The sequence below is a fragment of the Mustelus asterias genome, chromosome 20, assembly GCF_964213995.1.
Source record: "Mustelus asterias chromosome 20, sMusAst1.hap1.1, whole genome shotgun sequence".
NCBI classification, from domain to species: domain Eukaryota; kingdom Metazoa; phylum Chordata; class Chondrichthyes; order Carcharhiniformes; family Triakidae; genus Mustelus; species Mustelus asterias.
Genome location: NC_135820.1, coordinates 81,094,825 through 81,113,656, shown reverse-complemented (window position 1 = coordinate 81,113,656; position 18,832 = coordinate 81,094,825). Strand labels below are relative to the sequence as shown.

General features: G+C 44.0%; 1 protein-coding gene across 3 annotated transcripts in view; it reads right to left on the bottom strand.

Annotated features, from left to right (window-relative positions):
* chd6 (chromodomain helicase DNA binding protein 6) overlaps window positions 1-18,832 on the bottom strand; it is a 204,392-nt gene that overhangs the window by 168,024 nt on the left and 17,536 nt on the right. For 2 of the 3 annotated variants that reach the window (XM_078236969.1, XM_078236971.1), the window contains one exon: window positions 11,852-11,908. In XM_078236969.1, coding sequence (XP_078093095.1) covers window positions 11,852-11,878 — 27 coding nt within the window. In that variant the 5' untranslated portion in view covers window positions 11,879-11,908. Of the gene's footprint in view, window positions 1-11,851; window positions 11,909-14,145; window positions 14,326-18,832 lie in introns of all 3 variants that reach the window. The other variant, XM_078236970.1, reaches the window with a different exon arrangement.

Sequence of the window (18,832 nt, the reverse complement as noted above, 5' to 3'; positions counted from 1 at the left end):
CTAGTTGTGACTACATATATACAGTAAAGGGCAGAATAAAGGATAGAGCCAAGGAGGTATCTCCATGTCTAGATCTTAACATCTCGCTGTTCAACACCACACTGACCCTCGGTCTAGGTCATGAGCCTTCTACATCACAGTAGTTCTGCATTCGGTCCCACATTAACCCTATGTTCTAAACCCATATACTCAGCTCCCCAATTCTTTATTCAATATATGTGGAGTCAAACCAGTTCAGTCTCATGAATTTACATTGCTGTTAACACATTATTGCTATTATTACTTTATCACTGCTACAATATTATCACTACCCCTTCTCCCCCACTTCAAGTCTATGAGTTCATAGGTCCAGAGAGTATGGAGGCCTTCTAACCCTTCCATATCTCATTTGCCATTCTGTTGGAGGAGTGCAAGACTCTGTTGGTTCCAGTTCATTCTGTTCCCTTGGAAGTTGGTCTGGCATTCGGGTTTCTTTTCATTCTTTTCTTCCATTCCTTCATGTTGAAGGGTGTTTGGTGGGTTGGCTGCTGCTTTGGTTACTGTGTGCTGCTACTCTGAAACATTTCTTCAGGGTGGATGAATGTTGAATTTGTCTCCAACGTGCTTCTTTCTCTTCTTTTCTCTCCATGTCGGACAACACGGTGTACAGTACCTCACAGCCCCAAAGACCTGTGTTCAATTCCCAGCTTGGGTCACTGTCTGTGTGGAGTTTGCACGTTCTTCCCATGTCTGCGTGGGTTTCTTCTGGTGCTCCAGTTTCCTCCCACAGTCAAAAGATGTCCAGGTTAGGTGGAATTTCACAGTAACTTCATTGCGGTGTTAATGTAAGCCTTACTTGTGATTATTAAATAAACTTTAACTTTACTTTGACAATGCTACATTGACCCTTAGTGCCCCAAGACATGTAAGTTAGGTGGATTAGCCATGGTAAAGGTATGCAGTTACAGGGATAAGATGGGGTGGGAAGGGTGCCTGGACAAGATGCTCTTTCAGAGAGTTAGTGCAGACTCAATGGCCGTCTTCTGCACTGTAGGGATTCTATGGTAGGCCATCTCGATGCCCTCTGTGACTGAGGAAAAGCGTTTTTGTGGTGAGAAGGGTCTGTGGTATGCTCACTTCTGTTTTGTTGCCATTGGCAGGAGACTGTTTCCAGGTTGCAGCATCCCTTGTGGTCGTAGCAAACTGATTAGAAACTGAGGGTGTGCACAGTGGTTGCTGTATTGACCAGCTGTGCTATCATGGAGAACAGGGTTCTCTGACGACTGATCACTCTTTCGTACCACTCTACCTGAGGCATTGCAGATGGGAGGCTGATTTGACTGGGGGCCAGCAATGAGAATGGATCAACCCGTTCCGTAAAGTAAGAAAAAAGCTCAAAGTTGAAGCCTGAGTCTGAATACTCTTTAGTGTTTGAGTACCAGTAACTAGGGGGCATAGCCTCAAAATAAGGACTGAGTTGAGGAGGAACTTCTTCACACAAAGGGTTGTGAATCTGTGGAATTCCCTGCTCAGTGAAGCAGCTGAGGCTACCTCATTGAACGTTTTTAAGGCAAAGATACTTAGATTTTTGAACAGTAAAGGAATTAAGGGTTATGGTGAGCGGGTGGGTAAGTGGAGCTGAATCCACGAAAAGATCAGCCATGATCTTACTGAATGGCGGAGCAGCTCGAGGGGCCAAATGGCCTACTCCTGCTGGTAGATCTTATGTTATGTACTCGGGAACATGCAATTCTGGTTAGCTAACTACAGTGGTTATCTTGACATCCTCTGCCATTTCAAGGAGATCCAGGGCAGGTATCCCTGCAGGAGAGAGAGAAAGGCTGGTTATGGATGATGTACATCAGCTCAAAGAGCTAATTGCCACCATACCTCAATGGTCCCAGGATTATGCCAATGACTGGAAGTCAGATTCCTCCAGCCCTGTAAAGTTCAAGACCAGATGTTTTTGGGCCTTGGTTCCTTGCCCAATAGGGCTGTTACTCTGGCACCTGAATCCAATTTAAAATTTGCTCTTTGACCATTTACAAGGATGCCAGCATTCCAAAATGAAGAACCACTATCCTTGACCTCACCCAAGAAGCATGGCTGTTTCTCTTCTGGGTTTTCGGTCTCAATCCGGGTGATTACTTCTGGGTTAGCTGTGTGCTTCTCGGGTTTTGACAGTTTTTCAAAGTATCCAATCCTGTTGCAGTGGAAGCATTAGACTGTACTCGCAGGACACTGATGCTTCACACTGCAGTGCTGGCAAGGTCGCTATGTTGGGTGGTTCAGGAATTGCTTTCCCTGGTTTGGATAGTCCTGATGTCATTGTGGCCTGATGAGCTGGATTGAGGTTTGGCTTCTATTCCATGTTTTATTCTTTCCCCTTAAGATTGTCCTGTGGTGCTTGGACACTTCATAAGACCATAAGACATAAGAGTAGAATTAGGCCACTCGGCCCATCAAGTCTGCTCTGCCATTCAATCATGGCTGATATTTTTCTCATCTCCATTCCCCTGCCTTTTCCCCATAACCCCTGATCCCCTTATTAATCAAGAACCTATCTCTGTCTTAAAGACACTCAATGACCTGGCCTCTACAGTCTTCTGCGGCAAAGAGTTCCACAGATTCCCACTCTCTGGCTGAAGAAATTCCTCCTCATCTCTGTTTTAAAGGATTGTCCCTTTAGCCTGAGGTTGTGCCCTCTGGTTCTACTTTTTCCTATTAGTGGAAACATCCTCTCCACGTCCACTCTATCCAGGCCTCGCTGTATCCTGTAAGTTTCAATAAGATCCCCCCTCATCCTTCTAAACTCCAACAAGTACAGACCCAGAGTCCTCAACCGTTCCTCATATGACAAGCGTATGAGTAACAGTCTAATTATCAGACAGCCTAACAATCTGGATTGCCTTGTCCAAGGTTAGGTCACATTAAGCTTGTTGGAGGTCAGAAAGTAAATCGTCCGTGACACCCACCACTAACTATTCTGTCTCTGATGAGTTTAAAATTCAAATCTCCATATGTGCATCCCTCTGCCATCCTGGAGAGATCGTTTATGAAAGAATCAACACGTTACCCAAGCAGTTAGACTCTCCTATTGAATTTAACTCTCTCCAATATTTTGTTGGTTTGCAAGTTGAAATAAACGTCAAAAGATTTTTAAATCTCTTCAAATTTGGCAGATGAAGAATTAATAAATACCAACTTGAAATTGTTGTTTGCAATTGGTCCGACAGAGTAAAGAAACATCTTAATTTGCTGTTCTGACATATTTAAGCCAGAAGTGACATCTTAGTAGCATCTCAAAAATCTTTTCCTCCAAAGATTCCAATGTTGTGACTGGTCTGGGCCTTGGGTTTGTCCAAACAGGGCTGGAAGTGTTGAATTGTGATCCATGTTAAAGATTTTTAAAGTCTGGGGAGAGTTTTAAGAGCTAACAAACTTCCAAGATGGCATCGACATTCACTGTGAAAGAAACGATTTCCCACTCTTGCCTTTTCCAGCGGGCTCTGCAATATGGTTACGGCACATTTCTTGATGGAAATTATTTAACAATGGCTGCCTCGGTCAGCTGTCTTTTTTTTGTTCAATTTTCCACCAACGAGGTATTCAAAGTTAAACGTTAAGTTTGCTGTTTTCCAGTTTGGACAGTCACATCATTGCCGAGATTTAATTCATTGTTTATTTATTTTCCAAGCTTAGGGACCATGTGTTGAAGCCCCGACTCAGGGATCAGATCAGGTTTCATTCAAAAGGCGTTTTTGACTCTGGATTAGTGAAAAAGTTCTCAGGACTAGCTGCAGCCTGGAACTTTAAATGATTTGGCTCAACCTTGTAGGCTGCGTGGACTCTGTGTTCTGATGCTGGACTTCCAAGAGAGATTCGATGGAGTCGTCTACTGGAGTAAAAATCTCTGCCTTCAGCTTCCAGTCTCTTTTCTCTGTTGTGTTTTCTGGCAAGTTTTCCCTCCGGTCAGAATTTCCGTTGAAGTTTTCTATCTTTCTTAATCTTTCAGCATTTTAATGAGTTTGAGGGTTTTTGATCACGAGCTGCCACCATATTGGGAAGGTGTTAGTTACAAAACATTGTCTCTTAAATAACTTTTTGTAGTCTTCAGTAGGTCAACAGCAAGTCTTTATTAATGACTTACAACACTATACATATACACAGTAAAGAGTACAGACAAGAAGCTATCTCCATGTCTACGTCTTCACACATCTCTGATCAACACCGAACTGACCAGAGGTCTGGGTCATGTGGCTTCTGACATCACTGTAAGGGTGGTTCTGTACAGTCCCACATTAACACCATACATGCCAGACACCTATACTGCACAAAGATCTGCAGGTCGAGAATCAGCCTACTCATGAAAACCATGGCAGAAACCCACGATCCTGAGTAACATCCTTAAACTGAGGGACAGCCGGCAACAACTCCAGTAAAACATAACAATGGAGCCTATACATGGACACCACTTCAACCTTGGGTCCAGATTTTCATGCTCACAGTGGGAGCAGAAAGCCACTCACTGGCATAACCTAGATTTACAGGACTGCGGTCAAAATCAACATACAGAAAGGATGGGACAGAGTAGGTAGGATCAAATTACAATATCATAGAAATCATAGAATCATAGAAACCCTACAGTGCAGAAGGAGGCCATTCGGCCCATCGAGTCTGCACCGACCACAATCCCACCCAGGCCCTACCCCCACATATTTTACCCGCTAATCCCTCTAACCTACGCATCTCAGGATTCTAAGGGGCAATTTTTTTTTAACCTGGCCAATCAACCTAACCCACACATCTTTGGACTGTGGGAGGAAACCGGAGCACCCGGAGGAAACCCACGCAGACAAGAGGAGAATGTGCAAACTCCACACAGACAGTGACCCGAGCCGGGAATCGAACCCGGGACCCTGCGCTATCGTGCCGCCCATATAAGCGGAAACTTCTAAAAGCGTCAATAGGCCTAACAGTAACTGTAGCAAAAGGATTTGGTTAACATTCCAGGTCTATGACCCCTTGCCAGAATCAGAAGTTTCTACAGAAGAACAGCTTGTAAGCAGAAACAGAGCAAATGGAAGGGGGCGAGGAATATAAATGATCACATGCATGGGAATGCAAGCTATGAAGAGGTCATAGGAGGCAGTAAAACAGTAGATGGAGTATAATGTAGGAAAGTGTGAAGTTACTCTCTTTGGTTATAAGAATATTTTACAAAAGCAAGAAAATTGTAAATGTTGATGTTCAGAGGGGCTTGGGTGTACTTGTACAAGGAACATAAAGTTAGCATGAAGCAAGCAATGAAAAAAACAAATGGCACGTTGGCTTTTATTGTAAGTGGATTGAATTGTAGGTGGTACAGCCTCTAGGTTTACTAGATTGGAGATTGTCATCGACTTCAGGAAGCGTAAAGGAGAACATGCCCCTGTCTACATCAACGGGGATGAAGTAGAAAGAGTCGAGAGCTTCAAGCTTTTAGGTGTCCAGATCATCAACAAACTGTCCTGGTCCCCCATGCCGACCCTCTGGTTAAGAAAGCCCACCAACGCCTCTACTTTCTCGGGAAGACTAAGGCAATTTGGCATGTCTGCTACGACTCTCACCAACTTTTACAGATGCACCATAGAAAGCATTCTTTCTGGTTGTATCACAGCTTGGTATGGCTCCTGCTCTGCCCAAGACCGCAAGGAACTACAAAAGGTCATGAATGTAGCCAATCCATCCAAAACAAGCCTTCCATCCACTGACTCTGTTTACACTTCCACTGCCTCGGCAAAGCAGCCAGCATAATTAAGGATCCCACGCACCCTGGACATTCTCTCTTCCACTTTCTTCCATCAGGAAAAAGATACAAAAGTCTGAGGTCACGTACCAACCGACTCAAAAACAACTTCTTCCCTGCTGCTGTCAGACTTTTGAATGGACTTGCCTTGCATTAAGTTGATCTTTCTCTGCACCCTAGCTATGGCTGTAACACTACATTCTGCACTCTCTCATTTCCTTCCCTATGAATGGTATGCTTTGTCTGTATAGCCCACAAGAAGCAATACTTTTCACTGTATGTTAATACATGTGACAATAAATCAAATCAAGATTGGTCCCTGGGATGCGGTAGTTGTCCTATGATGAGAGGCTGAGTAAATTGGGTCTATATTCTCTGGAGTTTGGTAGAATGAGAGGTGATTTCATTGAAACATTCAATTTTATGAAGGGATCTGACAGGTGAGGTACCGAGAAGTTAAAAACAACAACTTTAGAGGTAGGAGCTGAAGAGAGCCATTTGGACCTCGTGCCTCCTCTCCTGTTCAACCAAATCATATCTGCTGATTGACACTAACTCCAACTTCCAGCACTATAACCACATCCCTAATTCACACAAAAATCCATCCCCCTCTGTATTGAATATACTCAATGTACTCGAGGGGCTGGATGGCCTACTCCTGCTCCTATTTCTTATGTTCTTATGTACTGGGGTAGAGCATTCCAAAGGTTCACAACCCTTCTGAGTGAAGAAATTTCTAATTTCAGGCCCAAATGGCACCCGTTATCTGCAGATTGTGACCCACTGTCACCCTGAATGAGTTGGAAAGTAATCAGGTGGAGGAGAGATATGGGGACACGGGGACACGGGGTCACCAATAGAGACCCAGGCCACAAATTAGTTGTTTAACTTAAACCAAATGCCATCTCAAAAAACCTGCACTTACGGTGCAGCCTGGTGTGGTGCATTGATGCCAGGCTTTAATCCTTCTGGCACAGGAAGCCATGCCGTCATCTGCCTGGATTCTAAACTCAAATTCCCTTCCTAAACCACTCCATCTCTCTCTCCTCTGAGACACTCCACTCCCCACAACCAAATATTTTGACAATTTTTTGTCGCCTGTCCTAACTCGTGGCTCGGTCTCAGGTTTTGTTTGATAATACTGTAGTGGAGCACCTTAGGATACTTTACTACATGAAAGATACTATATCAATGAAAGTTATGATGTTTTCATAATCCTGATATTATTTTAGCAGAAAGTCACATGTACTGTATCTACCTCTCCCGACACAAGATGGGAAGAGTAACAGGTGCTTACAGGAGCTAAATATAAATCTTCAGCTCAACTTCAAAAGCCAGGGACTTTTCTTTACTGAATGCTCAGAGAAAACACACAAACTTTAGCAGTTAGGTGTTATTTACAGAATAATCCAACACTGACAAATGTTTAAAAAATGAATCCCCCCAAAACATCAAAAGAATACATAATGTTCCATTCAGTCGACACATTCACTGCCCAACATGGAACTGACCAATACTGATCAAAAATGACCAACGGTCAGTTCATGCTCTGGTGATAGAGGTAAGTTCCACCAGGTTGACAAGTGGAACAATCAATCCGGCCATTGTTCCTAGGTCATTAAAATACATTTCACGACAATTGACAATGATTTCTTGATCATCATTCAACTTTTATTGAATTGTTTTATTGAATTTCACCATCTGCCATGGTGGGATTCCAGCTTTGCTCTGTGTCTCTGAGTTGCTATTCGACTGATATTAGTTATTACCACTATCTCCCCTGAAGGACACCCTGTCGCAGGGTCAGTACTGAGGGAGTGCCGCACTGTCAGAGGGTCAGTACTGAGGGAGTGCCGCACTGTCAGAGGGTCAGTACTGAGGGAGTGCCGCACTGTCAGAGGGTCAGTACTGAGGGAGTGCCCCCGCACTGTCAGAGGGTCAGTGCTGAGGGGGTGCCGCACTGTCAGAAGGTCAGTACTGAGGAAGTGCCGCACTGTCGAGGGTCAGTACTGAGGGAGTGCCGCACTGTCAGAGGGTCGGTACTGAGGGAGTGCCGCACTGTCAGAGGGTCGGTACTGAGGGAGTGCCACACTGTCAGAGGGTCGGTACTGAGGGAGTGCCACACTGTCAGAGGGTCGGTGCTGAGGGAGTGCCACACTGTCAGAGGGTCGGTGCTGAGGGAGTACTGAATTGAGGTGTGCTTATGAAGAGAAGTTAAACTGATGTGCCATCTCCTCTCTCTGGTTGAAACAAATAACTCCACTGCACTATTTGAAGAGGAGCAGATTAATTGTACCGATTGATGTTAAGTACATACAGATGGAGGGCATTCATAGAAGAATCATAGAACCCCTACAAGGCTTTGGATTTTTCCTTCAACTGGCTATCGGCAATATAAATTAGCACAAGAGTTCAAGTCAGTGGCTTGCCATTTTACCTTCACCCACATTATACAGATTATCTGTTAATTAACTTAAAGCTTTTTCTGTGCAAATCAGCTGCTGAGTTTCCTACATAACAAGTGTCCAAATTTCAAAATTACTTTACTGTTAGTAAAGTTCTTTGTGCCATTCTGAAATCATGAAACGCACCATTAAATGCAAATCCTTATTTAACCTCCCAAAATGTAATTAAATATACCAACTTTCTGCCCATTCCACTAACTTTGACCCTCAGTGGGTCTTCTACCATTGTCTGTGCTGTTTGATAAACCCCCATACTCTTCCATCTTGTCAGGAAATCTTGTGATTGTATTGTTTATACCCAAATCAAAAATTATTGATGTATAAGCCGGAGATCAAAAAAACAGACCCTGGCAACACCACTCCCAACTCTGTGCCTGAACAGCACCCGTTTACACTAATCCTTTGCTTCCTGTCTTATATTCAACCCATTCATTTTCTGGATATCATTTCCCTGGATCATTCCAGCAAACACATCAAATCCCTTTTGAATTTCCATATACACCTTCGACATTTATCTAAATCAGCAATTTTTAAAAAGATAAACATTGTTGTTGAGAAATAGAACTTGGCTTTCAGAGAGCTAGATTAACTCATGCGTTTTCACTTATACATTCCAAAAGTTTATCCAGAACTGACATTCAACAAATTGGTCAGTTGTCAGCTGGTTTATATTTCACCAACAACCGTGCACCACGCACCCACCCCTTTCAGGAAGAAAGCTACTCTCTTGCCTGACAATGCAATCTGCATAGCTGCATTGAAACTAGGGCCAGCACCTCCAACATCCCCTCTCATTTCTTTCAGAAGCTGACGGTGCAGCTTCAGAGCTCAGGTGATTTATCCGATCTGAATCCTATTGATATTTATCTACTTTTTAGAACCAATCCCTTTCTTCGCCCTATGAGATGTCAGAAACACCCAGAGACAGAATTGCCACAGGATAGGTTCCTACTCCTGTTACTCTGCTCACAACCCCAGCAGAGATCCTTTTAAAGTTTAACGTTTCTTTATTAGTCACAAGTAGGCTTACATTAAGACTGCAATGAAGTTACTGTGAAAATCCCCGACTCGCCACACTCCGGCACCTGTTCGGGTAACACTGAGGGAGAATTTAGCATGGCCAATGCACCTAATCAGCACGTCTTTTGGACTGTGGGAGGTAACCAGAGCACCCGGAGGAAACCCACGGGGAGAATATGCAAACTCCACACAGTGACCCAAGCCAGGAATTGAACCCAGGTTCCTGACACTGAGGGGCAGCAGTGCTTGCCACTGTGCCGCCCTAAAGCATCAACAGCACAGAACCCAAGGCAAGAATTGAACGCGGATCCCTGGCACTGTGAAGCAGCAGTGCTAACACGGTGCCACGTTCTGAGATCCTTCTGCAGTCTGTCTGGGATGTAGTACACTACTGTTTTGAAAACATAAGGAAGACTTGGATTTATGTTGTATTTTGTCATCTCTCTCAAATATTTAGCCCCATCTGTCAGCAACATTGATTCAGCTGGATATAAAATATCCCATATTCAGAGAATAGCCAGTTCTCTGGGCCAACATTATTCTCTCATCTAACATCACCAAAATTTAATTGGTGATTTATCGCATTGCTTTGCATTAAAAAAATACATACACTTTTGCACACCAAAGTAACTCACTGCATAAAGCAAACTTTGAGAGGACTCGATAAGCCATTAGAAAATATAAGTGTTTCTAGAATGATACAGCACTAACAGGCCTCCATTCAGACCATCTTACTTAGGAGTCATAAAGCAATACAGCATGGAGACAGGCCCTTCGGCCAAATGATCCATGCCGACCATGGTGCCCTTCCAGCTAGTCCCAATTGCCCCCACTCAGCCCACCATACTTGTGCTAACTCTTTGAAAGATCTCACCAATTCGCCCTACTCCATTGCTCCTACCCCATACCCTGCAAATGCATTTACTTTTCAAATATTTATCTGATTCCCTTTTGAATGTTATTATTGAATCTGCTTCCACTGCCCTTGAGGCAATGCATTCCAAATCACGACAACCTCCTGCAGAAGAAAATGTAATCTTCCCTCTGGTTCATTTGCCATTTACTTTAAGCCAGCATTCTCTGGTTACTGATCCTTCTGCCGGTGGAAACAGATTCAGCTTATTTACTCTCGTTAAACCTCTTTGTAATTCTAAATATCTCTATTAAACCTCCCCTTAAACTTCTCTGCTTTAAGCAGAACAATTCCAGTTTCTCCAATCTCTCCATGAAACTGACGTTGCTCATCCCCGGTCCCCTGCATCCTCTCCAAGACCATGACATTCTGTCTTAAATGTTGTACCCAGAACTGGACACAATACTACAGCTGAGGCCTAAACAATATTTTATAAGGTCTCAGAATTACTTCCTTGCTTTTGTACTAGCACGGCAACACAGTGGTTAGCATTGCTGCCTCATGGCATCAGGGACCCGTGTTCGATTCCTGGCTTGGGTCACTGTCTGTGCGGTGACTGCACATTCTCCCCATGTCTGCGTGGGTTGCCTCCGGGTGTTCCACTTTCCTCCCACAGTCCAAAAGACGTGCTGGTTAGGTGCACTGGCCATGCTAAATTCTCCCTTGTGTACTGAACAGGTGCTGGAGTGTGGCGACTCGGGGATTTTCACAGTAACTTCATTGCATTGTTAATGTAAGTTTACTTGTGACAATAATAAATAAAAACTTAACTTACTGTATGCTTCTATTTATAAAGCTAAGGATTCTGTATGTTTTTTTTAAATGAACAACCTTATCAACTTATCCCATCAATTTTGTACCACCACTGCCACTGTCCCTTTAATTATAAAAATATTTATGTATTCTCTGTAATGGTCTGGCATATCAGCAAAGAAACTTCACACCAGAGCCGTGCACAATGCAGCAACACACTGCAAATCCCAGCATATCCCCCGTCATCAGAGACCACTGCAAGCTGTTACCATGGGAAACCAAAAAAAGTCATGACAACAACTGCAATTAAAAACACATAGATAATTATAGAATCATAGAATAGTACAGCACAGAAGGAGGCCATTCAGCAAATAGCACTTGCTATTTCGAAAAGCAATCCAGTTAGTCCCACTCCCCTGTTATTTTCCCACATTCCTGCAAATTTTTTCTCCTCATACTTATACAACACCCTTGTGAAGCTTGCTATTGAATTGGTACCCACCATCTCAGGCAATGGCCAAGTAAGTAGGTTAATGCACAACAGCCATGAAAATCCAAAATTCAACCCCAAATGTACTGAGTTACATGCTCTCAGCCGGTTGAGGTGTGATAACTGGCCTCCGCTGTTTTGCTTTAGAAAGATATGGGGAAAAAAAGAAAAATAATGAACTCCATCAGCCAGGGGCTGGGCTCAGAATCCAGCTGCCTCTGTCAAAAGCGTGCCTATGACGTACCACCACTTCCCCTGCAGGCAATAGTCCCACTGACACCGACTGCCAAGGCACACACGTGAATAAATCGACACTGGAGAGCCACCAGCATGTAGTAAATGCCACAAGGGAAACCAGGGAGATGAAGTAGTCAGAAAGCAGGGCCATTAGCAGAAACATACTGCTAACTCCAGACACAAGGAAATCAGGTTGGTGCACTCACCAGCTTTTCCTTCTTTTGTATTTTCATGATCCAATTTGCAGATTGCCAGCTTAGTCTCTGCAACGATAGAATTGAACAAATCGTTAGCTAATAATTATCAGACAAATATACACAAAATAAATATATTAATTATTTGTAAATTTCCCATGCCGTAAACCATGGTCAGTTGATGAATAAACTAGATTCTGTGCTCCACAGATCCACCTAGTGTTGAAGTCAGCAAATATATTGTGACAGCTGAAAGCTTTGTATAGCAATTTGCAATGCTAAATGATATCATAACAAGGAGTAAGGCTTCTGTGCATTCCCATACATGATGTGGAGATGCCGGCGTTGGACTGGGGTGAACACAGTAAGAAGTCTCACAACACCAGGTTAAAGTCCAACAAGTTTATTTGGTAGCAAATGCCATAAGCTTTCGGAGCACTACTCCTTCGTCAGATGGAGTGGAAATGTGCTCTCAAACAGTGCACAGAGACACAAAATCAAGTTACAGAATACTGATTAGAATGCGAATCCCTATAGCCAGCCAGGTCTTAAAGGTACAGACAATGTGGGTGGAGGGAGCATTAAACACAGGTTAAAGAGATGTGTATTGTCTCCAGACAGAACAGCTAGTGAGATTCTGCAAGTCCAGGGGGCAAGCTGTGAGGGTTACTGATAATGTGACATAAATCCAACATCCCGGTCGAGGCCGTCCTCATGTGTGCGGAACTTGGATATCAGTTTCTGCTCAGCGACTCTGCGCTGTCGTGTGTCGTGAAGGCCGCCTTGGAGAACGCTTACCTGAAGATCCAAGGCTGAATGCCCGTGACTGCTGAAGTGCTCCCCCACAGGAAGAGAACAGCCTTGCCTGGTGATTGTCGAGCGGTGTTCATTCATCCGTTGTCGTAGCGTCTGCATGGTTTCCCCAATGTACCATGCCTCGGGACATCCTTTCCTGCAACTCTTGCAACTCGGCCAACATTGTCTACCTGATATGCTGCAGGAAAGGATGTCCCGAGTGGAAATCCACTCCACTCCATCTGACGAAGGAGCAAGCGCTCCAAAAGCTAATGGCATTTGCTACCAAATAAACCTGTTGGACTTTAACCTGGTGTTGTTAAAACTCTTACTGTGTTCATCCATTTAAGACAGAGTTGAGGAGGAATTTCTTCTCTGAGGGTAGTGAATCTGTGGAATTCTTTACCGCAGAGGGCTGGGTCATGAACTATGTTCAAGGCTGAGATTGTGACATTAGTGTACCTTTAAGAGATTTTTATTTTAAATCATGATCCCTACAGCTCTCACAGTCAGTGTTTCTCAGCTCACAGCCTTAGCTGATGTCATTATGTTGCCAGGCTGACTACGATGAGTCCTTTTATTGCTACGCAAGTGGTTTAAATGGGGTTATGTTTACCCTGGGATTAGTTTTACAATCCTGCATTGTTAGGAGAACGGTCATGTGTTTTCAGACAGATTTTTTTCCCCAGTGAGTTTAAGATTTCATTTTCTGAGTTGCAGTTGGGTTTTAACAGATATAGCAAGCTGAACAAAAGTTTCTCTCTCCCCGTTCTATTTGGAAATTCTGTTGGTGATCTTAAAGCAAGGTTCTGCCTTCCTGAAGGAAAGAATCTGCTATTAGTAGTTTGCCTAAAGTCCCTGATGTTCTGGGAAGCTGTTCTGACTTCAACCTGTTCTGAGTGAATCGAGACTGAGAGTTTTCAATTCACCAACCAAATTATTCAATTTCCAGTATCACATGAGCATTAATCTGTGCTGTGTTAAACCTGTGAAAAGGATCTTTTTGTCTATGGGATTGGGTTAATTGGAATATTGTAGATATCTTTGTTAAGTGCTTTATATTATCATGCTTGTTTCTTGTTTGTAATTGCTAATTTCCTTACTACACATATTAACTACATTCTTAAATAAACTTTGTTTGATAAAAGCTCCCTAGTGGGTCACTTGAATCATACCTGAAGTGAAACATCTCATGCTTATCCTAGCCAAATTCAAGATGCAAAACTTATGATCCAGGTGGGCTCCATAGTTGGAGTTTCTAACCTGAACCATAACAAGATATACAGATTTTTAATTAGTAAGGGAATCAAGAGTTATGGGGATAAGGCAAGAAAGTGGAGTTGAGGATCATATCAGATCAGTCATGATCTCATTGAATTGCGGAGCAGACTCGATGGGCCGAATGGCTGACTTCTGCTCCTAATTCTTATGATTTTAAGATGGCGTGCTTAGATTAAATCATGTCAGGGTGAGACAGGCTCACTGGCCAGCTGGTCATTTCAGATACCTACAACAATGAGGTCCACTATTTTTCCACAAGTGGAAAAGTAAAGATGCCTATAGCCTTCTGAAAATCCAGTTCCTCCGGATGTTCACTTAACTCCGGTCTTTGCCTTTCAGGGACAGGTAGGGCCCAGATGCAGATCCTGGCCCCTGTAGGAGGAACAGCTTGTGAATGAGTCCATGCCATCCTAAGATAAAACAGAAAGGAGTCGAGTTGGGTAGGGGGCATTTTTGACACCAAGTCATGCAAGGAGATCCCAGTGACCAGCAACCTGATCAGATTTTAAGGAACATCTTAAAGGAGGCTTTAAGCAGCTATTCTAGAGCCTGGAACAGTACTTAGGTAGCTAAAGACACCACCACCAATGGGACAGCGATGAAAATAGCAGGTGTGCTGTGTCCTGAGACACAGCAAAGGAGAATCTTCCAAGTATTCTGGAAGGTAACAAAATATTCATATATACAGGACTTGGAGCAGGAAACAAAAGAAATACAGAACCTTCTAGCTTCTCACTTTGCACCATGAATTTAAACGCAAAGGCTGCTATGATGCATTTTGCATTGGCAAACATCCCAAATAAATAACCAGTACATCTGTTTTTACTGTTTGCCAGCACACCGGGGAGAACTCCCCTGCTCTTCTTTGAATAATGTCGTGGGGTCTTTCACGTTCTCTTGAAAAGGCACACCAGAGTTTACTGTCTTACATAAATAAAGACAAACCCCTCAGACGGTGCAGAGTCCTTCAGTATTAAAATGCTGACCTTTACTGGTATGTCCTTAGCTGGAATACTCTGCCCAGTTCTGGATACCATATTTTGGGAAGGATGTCTAAGTGTTGACATGGGTGCAGAGGAGACTTACTAGAATGCACCAGTGAAGATTAGGTGGTGAGACCAGAGAAACTCAGACTGTTCTCCTTATAGCAGAGTAGATCAAGTGAGGTTTAATAAAGGTGTTCAAAATGATGAAAGGTTTGTTACAGCAACTAAGAAGAAACTGTTCCCAGTTGCAGAAGGGTCGATAACCAGAGAACACAGATTTGAGATAATTGCCAAAGAACTAAAGGCGGCTCAAGAATTTTTCTTTATTCAAAAGTTATGATGATCTGGAATGCACTGCGAGAAAAAGGGTGGTGAAAACAGATTCAATAACTTACAAATGGGAATTAGATGCAAAATTGAAAAGAAAAAACTTGCAGCACTTAAGAGTAGGGGACCAGGACTAATTGGATAACTATTTTTAAGAGCAAGCACAGACACAACGGGCCGAATGGTTTCCTTCTATGTTGCAACAATCTGCATACATGGAGCACATTTCAAATAGTAAAACATTATGTCATTTCAAAGGAATGTTATCAAACAAAATTTGACACCAAGCCATATAAGTGGATATGAGGGCAAATAATTTGGTCAAAGACATAGGCTTTAAGGAGGCTCTTAAAGGAGGAAAATGAAGCAGCAAACTTTCAAAAGGGAATTCCAGAGCTTAGGGCCTTGTGCATCTAAGGGTATAGTCTCCAACAGCTGAAGAATTAAAATCTAGGATGCTCAAGTGGCCCGAGTTAAAGGAGTGCATGGATTTCAGTGGAACTGGAGCAGATTAGAGACATAGCAAAGGGTGAAAGCATGGAGGAATTTGAAAACAAAGATGAAGATTTTAAATTGGAACTGTTATAGGCAGGAATCAATAAGGTCATCAAGTACAGGGGTGATGGGTGAACAGGATTTGGTCCAAGTTGGAGCACAGGGCATTGGATGAGCTAGTGTCCCTTAAGGAAGGAAATCTGCTGTCCTTATCCGGTCTGGCCTATAATGTGGCGATGCCGGCGTTGGACTGGGGTAAACACAGTAAGTCGTCTCACTTCTTACTCACAGTAAGAAGTTCGAACAAGACCTCTTCACCACACAGGACCTTCAACCGATGCTATACACTAGATACATCGATGACATTTTCTTCCTTTGGATTCATGGTGAACAATCACTGAAACAACCATATGATGACATCAACAAGTTCCATCCCACCATCAGACTCACCATGGACTACTCTCCGGAATCGGTTGCATTCTTGGACACACGCATCTCCATCAAAGACGGTCACCTCAGCACTTCACTGTGCCGCAAACCCACGGATAACCTCACGATGCTCCATTTCTCCAGCTTCCACCCCAAACACGTTAAAGAAGCCATCCCCTACGGACAAGCCCTCCGTATACACAGGATCTGCTCAGATGAGGAGGATCGCAACAGACGCTGAAAGATGCCCTCATAAGAACAAGATATGGCGCTCGACTCATCGATTGACAGTTCCGACGCACCACAGCGAAAAACCGCACCGACCTCCTCAGAAGACAAACACGGGACACGGCAGACAAAGTACCCTTTATCGTCCAGTACTTCCCCGGAGTGGAGAAGCTACGACATCTTCTCTGGAGCCTTCAACATGTCATTGATGAAGACGAACATCTCACCATGGCCATCCCCACACCCCCACTTCTTGCCTTCAAACAACTGCACAACCTCAAACAGACCATGGTCCGCAGCAAACTACCCAGCCTTCAGGAGAACAGTGAGAATGACACCACACAATCCTGCCACAGCAACCTCTGCAAGACCTGCCGGATCATCGACACGGATGCCATCATCTCATGTGAGAACACCATCCACCAGGTACACGGTACATACTCTTGCAACTCGGCCAACGTTTTCCAACTGATACGCTGCAGGAAAGGATGTCCCGAGGCATGGTACATTGGGGAAACCATGCAGACGCTACGACAACGGATGAATGAACACCGTTCGACAATCACCAGGCAAGAGTGTTCTCTTCCTGTTGGGGAACACTTCAGCGGTCACAGGCATTCGGCCTCTAATCTTCGAGTAAGTGTTCTCCAAGGCAGCCTTCACGACACACGACAGCGTAGAGTCGCTGAGCAGAGACTGATAGCCAGGTCCCGCACACGAGGACGGCCACAACCGGGATCTTGGGTTCATGTCACACTATCTGTAACCCCCACAGCTTGCCTGGATGTGCAAAATCTCACTAACTGTACTGTCTGGAGACAATACACATCTCTTTAACCTGTGCTTAACGCTCTCTCCACTCACATTGTCTGTACATTTAAGACTTGATTACCTATAAAGACTAGCATTCCAACCATTATTTTGTAAATTGAGTTTGTGTCTTTATATGCCCTGTTTGTGAACAGAACTCCCACTTACCTGACGAAGGAGCAGCGCTCCGAAAGCTAGTGGATTTTGCTACCAAATAAACCTGTTCGACTTTAACCTGGTGTTGTGAGACTTCTTACTATAATGTGACTCCAGACCCACAACAATTCTATTGATTAAATGGCCTCTGTATTGGCCATGAAAGACCCTGTGTAAACGCAAGTCTATTTTTTCTTGGTCCCTTGAAATTTAGTCCACTACATGCAAGTAGAATTCATGCTGAATAAGGCCTGACAAAAATGTTCACTGTAAGAAGTCTCACAACACCAGGTTAAAGTCAAACAGGTTTATTTGGCAGCACAAGCTTTTGGAGCCTCAAGCTCCTTCTTCAGGTGAGTGAGGACTTGTGTTCACAAACAGAGCATATAAAGACACACTCAATTTACAAGATAATGGTTGGAATGAGAGTCTTTACAGGTAATCAAGTCATAAAGGTACAGAGAATGTGAGTGGAGAGAGGGTTAAGCTCAGGTTAAAGAGATGTGTATTGTCTCCAGCCAGGACAGTTAGTGAGATTTTGCAAGCCCAGGCAAGTCGTGGGAGTTACAGATAGTGTGACATGAACCCAAGATCCCGGTTGAGGCCGTCCTCATGTGTGCAGAACTTGGCCATCAGTTTCTGCTCAGCGATTCTGCATTGTCATGTGTCATGAAGGCTGCCTTGGAGAACGCTTACAACGCTCAACAATCACCAGGCAAGAGAGTTCCCTTCCAGTCGGGAGCACTTCAGCAGTCACGGGCATTCAGCCTCTGATCTTAGGGTAAGCATTCTCCAAGGCGGCCTTCACGACACACAACAACGCAGAATCGCTCAGCAGAAACTGATAGCCAAGTTACGCACACATGGGGACGGCCTCAACCGGGATCTTGGGTTCATGTCACACTATCTGTAACCCCCACGACTTGCCTGGGCTTGCAAAATCTCACTAACTGTCCTGGCTGGAGACAATACACATCTCTTTAACCTGCGCTTAACCCTCTCTCCACTCACATTCTCTGTACCTTTATAGAACATAGAACATAGAAAGCCACAGCACAAACAGGCCCTTCGGCCCACAGGTTGCGCCGATCACATCCCCACCTCTAGGCCTATCTATAGCCCTCAATCCCATTAAATCCCATGTACTCATCCAGAAGTCTCTTAAAAGACCCCAACGAGTTTGCCTCCACCACCACCGACGTCAGCCGATTCCACTCACCCACCACCCTCTGAGTGAAAAACTTACCCCTGACATCTCCTCTGTACCTACCCCCCAGCACCTTAAACCTGTGTCCTCTCGTAGCAACCATTTCAGCCCTTGGAAATAGCCTCTGAGAGTCTACCCTATCCAGACCTCTCAACATCTTGTAAACCTCTATCAGGTCACCTCTCATCCTTCGTCTCTCCAGGGAGAAGAGACCAAGCTCCCTCAACCTATCCTCATAAGGCATGCCCCCCAATCCAGGCAACATCCTTGTAAATCTCC